This window comes from Heterocephalus glaber, unplaced genomic scaffold (genome assembly GCF_053883595.1).
Source record: "Heterocephalus glaber isolate CG9 unplaced genomic scaffold, H.glaber_assembly_v1.0 deba00001497, whole genome shotgun sequence".
Taxonomy (NCBI): domain Eukaryota; kingdom Metazoa; phylum Chordata; class Mammalia; order Rodentia; family Bathyergidae; genus Heterocephalus; species Heterocephalus glaber.
Window position 1 is genome coordinate 51,241,422 of NW_028258320.1, and position 2,925 is coordinate 51,244,346.

General features: G+C 54.8%; 1 protein-coding gene across 1 annotated transcript; it reads left to right on the forward strand.

The window, feature by feature from the left end:
- Positions 1–1,765: 1,765 nt before the first annotated feature.
- Positions 1,766–2,925, forward strand: LOC101726088 (olfactory receptor 226). Its single transcript, XM_004838992.3, has one exon. It carries the CDS (start codon positions 1,781–1,783, stop codon positions 2,744–2,746), a length of 966 nt encoding a protein of 321 aa, XP_004839049.3. The 5' UTR covers positions 1,766–1,780; the 3' UTR covers positions 2,747–2,925.

Genomic DNA, 2,925 nt, shown 5'->3' on the forward strand with positions numbered 1-2,925 from the left:
ACCTTCCTGTTTGTCTCCACATGTCTGTAAGATAAGAAGTCAGGCTTGCTGCTGTGAATCCACCCCAGATAAGGTGGTCCTTGTTCCATCTTTCAAAGAGGGGGGGGTAGTGGGAGAAGAGAGAGAGAGAACACTAGAAAAGGCAGGTATTTGTCTTAAGCCTCACAGCTGGTAGGAGGCAGATCTGAGCAAAAGTCAATTGTCAGGGGTCATAGGATCCTTGTTTAGGACATGGAAGGGCCCAGGCCTTGTTTTGCCTAGCCCAGCTCCCAGGCAGGCCATTTGGATGCAGCAATATCAGGGATCAGGGCTGTGCAAAGGGAAGGTCTCCTGCAGCATGGTGCCTCTGATGGCCCAGGTGCCCAGAGTGAGCTCATGCATCTGGGCCAGGATGAAAACAGCCTATTCCTGACAACCTCATTCAGGCACTGAACAGCATGCTGGGATTAGGGGATGGGTAGTGCAAGGGCCTGGGGCAGCAGAGGAGGTGTCTGGGCAGCCCAAGGGCAGAGGGAGGGCTGAGAAAGGACAGAGTGGCCACTCCTCAGAGCATCTACGCTGACCAGCACAGCAGAAGGAACAGCCCCTTCACAACTCTGCTACTCCAAGCTCAGCTCTGATGCCTTAGATGGACTTGGCTCCAGCCATGGGGTATGCCCAGGGCTCATGGACAGCTGCAGATGGGGTGGACATTGATTTCTGTTTGGTGACCAGCCACCTCAGCTGAGGACACATTAGAGGCACTATAAGGGTGGAGAAAAGTCTGGAGGTTTGCCCTCACCCATCCCTACCCAAATGCATTCCTCACACAATTACCCAGCTCATTCAGCAAACTGGCTGAGCTTTACTATAAGGTTAAGTGCCAGACACATCAAAGACCATGTCTGATATTACAGTGCAGATAAACAGGCAAAGCCCAACTCTGCTCCAAATAAACAGATTTATTTTAAAACAGGTGCAAGACCCTGGCTGGGCTCAGCCATATTTTGAGACTGGCCTGGGCTCAGAAGCGCCTGAACCAGCAGAAGGAGAAGACCCAGGCTTCCCTTCCACAAGAGAGAAAGGGAGCCGACTTCTGTTCTCCACTTCACTGTCTGTAAGGCAATGCCACCCTTTGAGGAGCCGCTACAATCCTTGTTAGTCCTCAGAGTAAACTCTGCAAAGCTGCCACCATCACCTCTGTACAGACAGGAAATCTGACCAAGCCCTGGCACTGCCTCCCCACCCAAGACTGCTCACTTCCCACTGACCCCTCAGCCCCTATGCTGACCCCAGGCTCCCTCCTTGTTGCCTGGCCACTAGCTCAGTGATATCCCTGAAGCCCTCCCTCCTGACTCTTAGGTTCCCTGTTCACTCATCCCTGAAGCTAAGGTGACCCCAGCCATGGCTACTTCCCAACTCGGGTAAAGGGGTGTGAGCTGGGCCTGGGGCAGGTGACTGAGGCAGTGGGGGAAGGAGTTTCACACTGTCATCCAAAATGTTGTTTGCAAGTTCATACAGCTCAGATGTGCTCTCTCCTCACTCTGCTTCTAGACATCTCTTCCAGCACAGACAGCATCTGGATAGATGTCTGTGCTGGGCTGGGCTGGGCTGTTGGTGCCCACCCAGCAACCTGTGGAAAACTGGCCCAAGTGTCATGGCTGAGCCGTGAGGAGGGGGAGGGAGGGTGGACAGGGTTGAGGTCTCCCTTCTACTCTAGGGGAGTTTGGCATGGTGGGGGGGGGCTGGTCACTCCCTGCTGCTACCCCAACCCTCTACCTCCACTCCCCAAAGTAGGACCATGGGCACCATGTCTGCAAGGAGCAACCACTCAGAGATAACTGAGTTCATCCTGCTGGGCTTCCCGGGATCCCTGGGGCTCCACCTGTGCCTGCTGGTGCTCTTCTTGATGGCCTACATGCTGACCATCACAGAGAACCTGATCATCATTGCAGCAATCTATGCCAGCCCTGCACTGCACAAGCCCATGTACCTCTTCCTCAGCAACCTATCCTTCCTGGAGGTGTGGTACATCTCTGTCACAGTGCCCAAGATGCTGCTCAGCCTGGCCATTCCTGAGTTCCAGCGTATCTCTTTCGCAGGCTGCATGGCACAGCTCTACTTCTTCCTGGCGCTGGCCTGCACTGAGTGCACGCTCCTGGGTGCCATGGCTTATGACCGCTATGTGGCCATCTGCAACCCCCTGCGCTATCCAGCTATCATGAGTCCTGGCCTCTGCAGCCTCCTGGCTGCTGGCTCCTGGCTCTCCGGCTTCATCATCTCCCTGGGAAAGGTCTTTTTCATCACCCGCCTGGGCTACTGTGGTCCCAATATCATGAACCACTTCTTCTGCGATGTGTCCCCATTGCTAAACCTTGCATGCTCTGACATGTCAGTGGCAGAGCTTGTGGACTTTCTCCTGGCACTGCTCATCTTGCTGGGGCCACTGCTGCTCACTGTCTTCTCCTACACAGCCATTCTCAGCACAGTGCTGCGCATTCCATCCGCTGCTGGCCGGCAAAAGGCCTTCTCCACCTGTGCCTCGCACCTGGCTGTGGTGATCATCTTCTACTCAGCCTCCCTCTTCATCTATGCTCGGCCACGTGCCATCTACTCCTTCGACTACAACAAGCTGGTGTCTGTGGTATACACAGTGCTCACACCCCTGCTCAACCCAATCATCTATTGCCTGCGGAACCAGGAGGTCAAACAGGCGCTGCGCAGGGCATTGCAGAGAGTGGCTCAAGCCCTGCAGGTCTCTTCCTAGATGGATCAATACTGTCCACCTGCTCCTGACGCCTGAACCTTCTCATTAGCAACCTTGGACAACCAGGCCCCTTCAGGGGCTGAAGGGAAAAGTCAACATGTCTTCCCACCCTGAGTCCTAGCTTACTGGGAAACAGCACAGCCAGTTACCCTAACATGGCTTACCCCCTTCCAGTGACC

Coding starts and splice junctions, on each gene's coding strand:
- LOC101726088 (XM_004838992.3), top strand. CDS start 1,781: ATGGGCACCATGTCTGCAAGGAGCAACCACTCAGAGATAACTGAGTTC.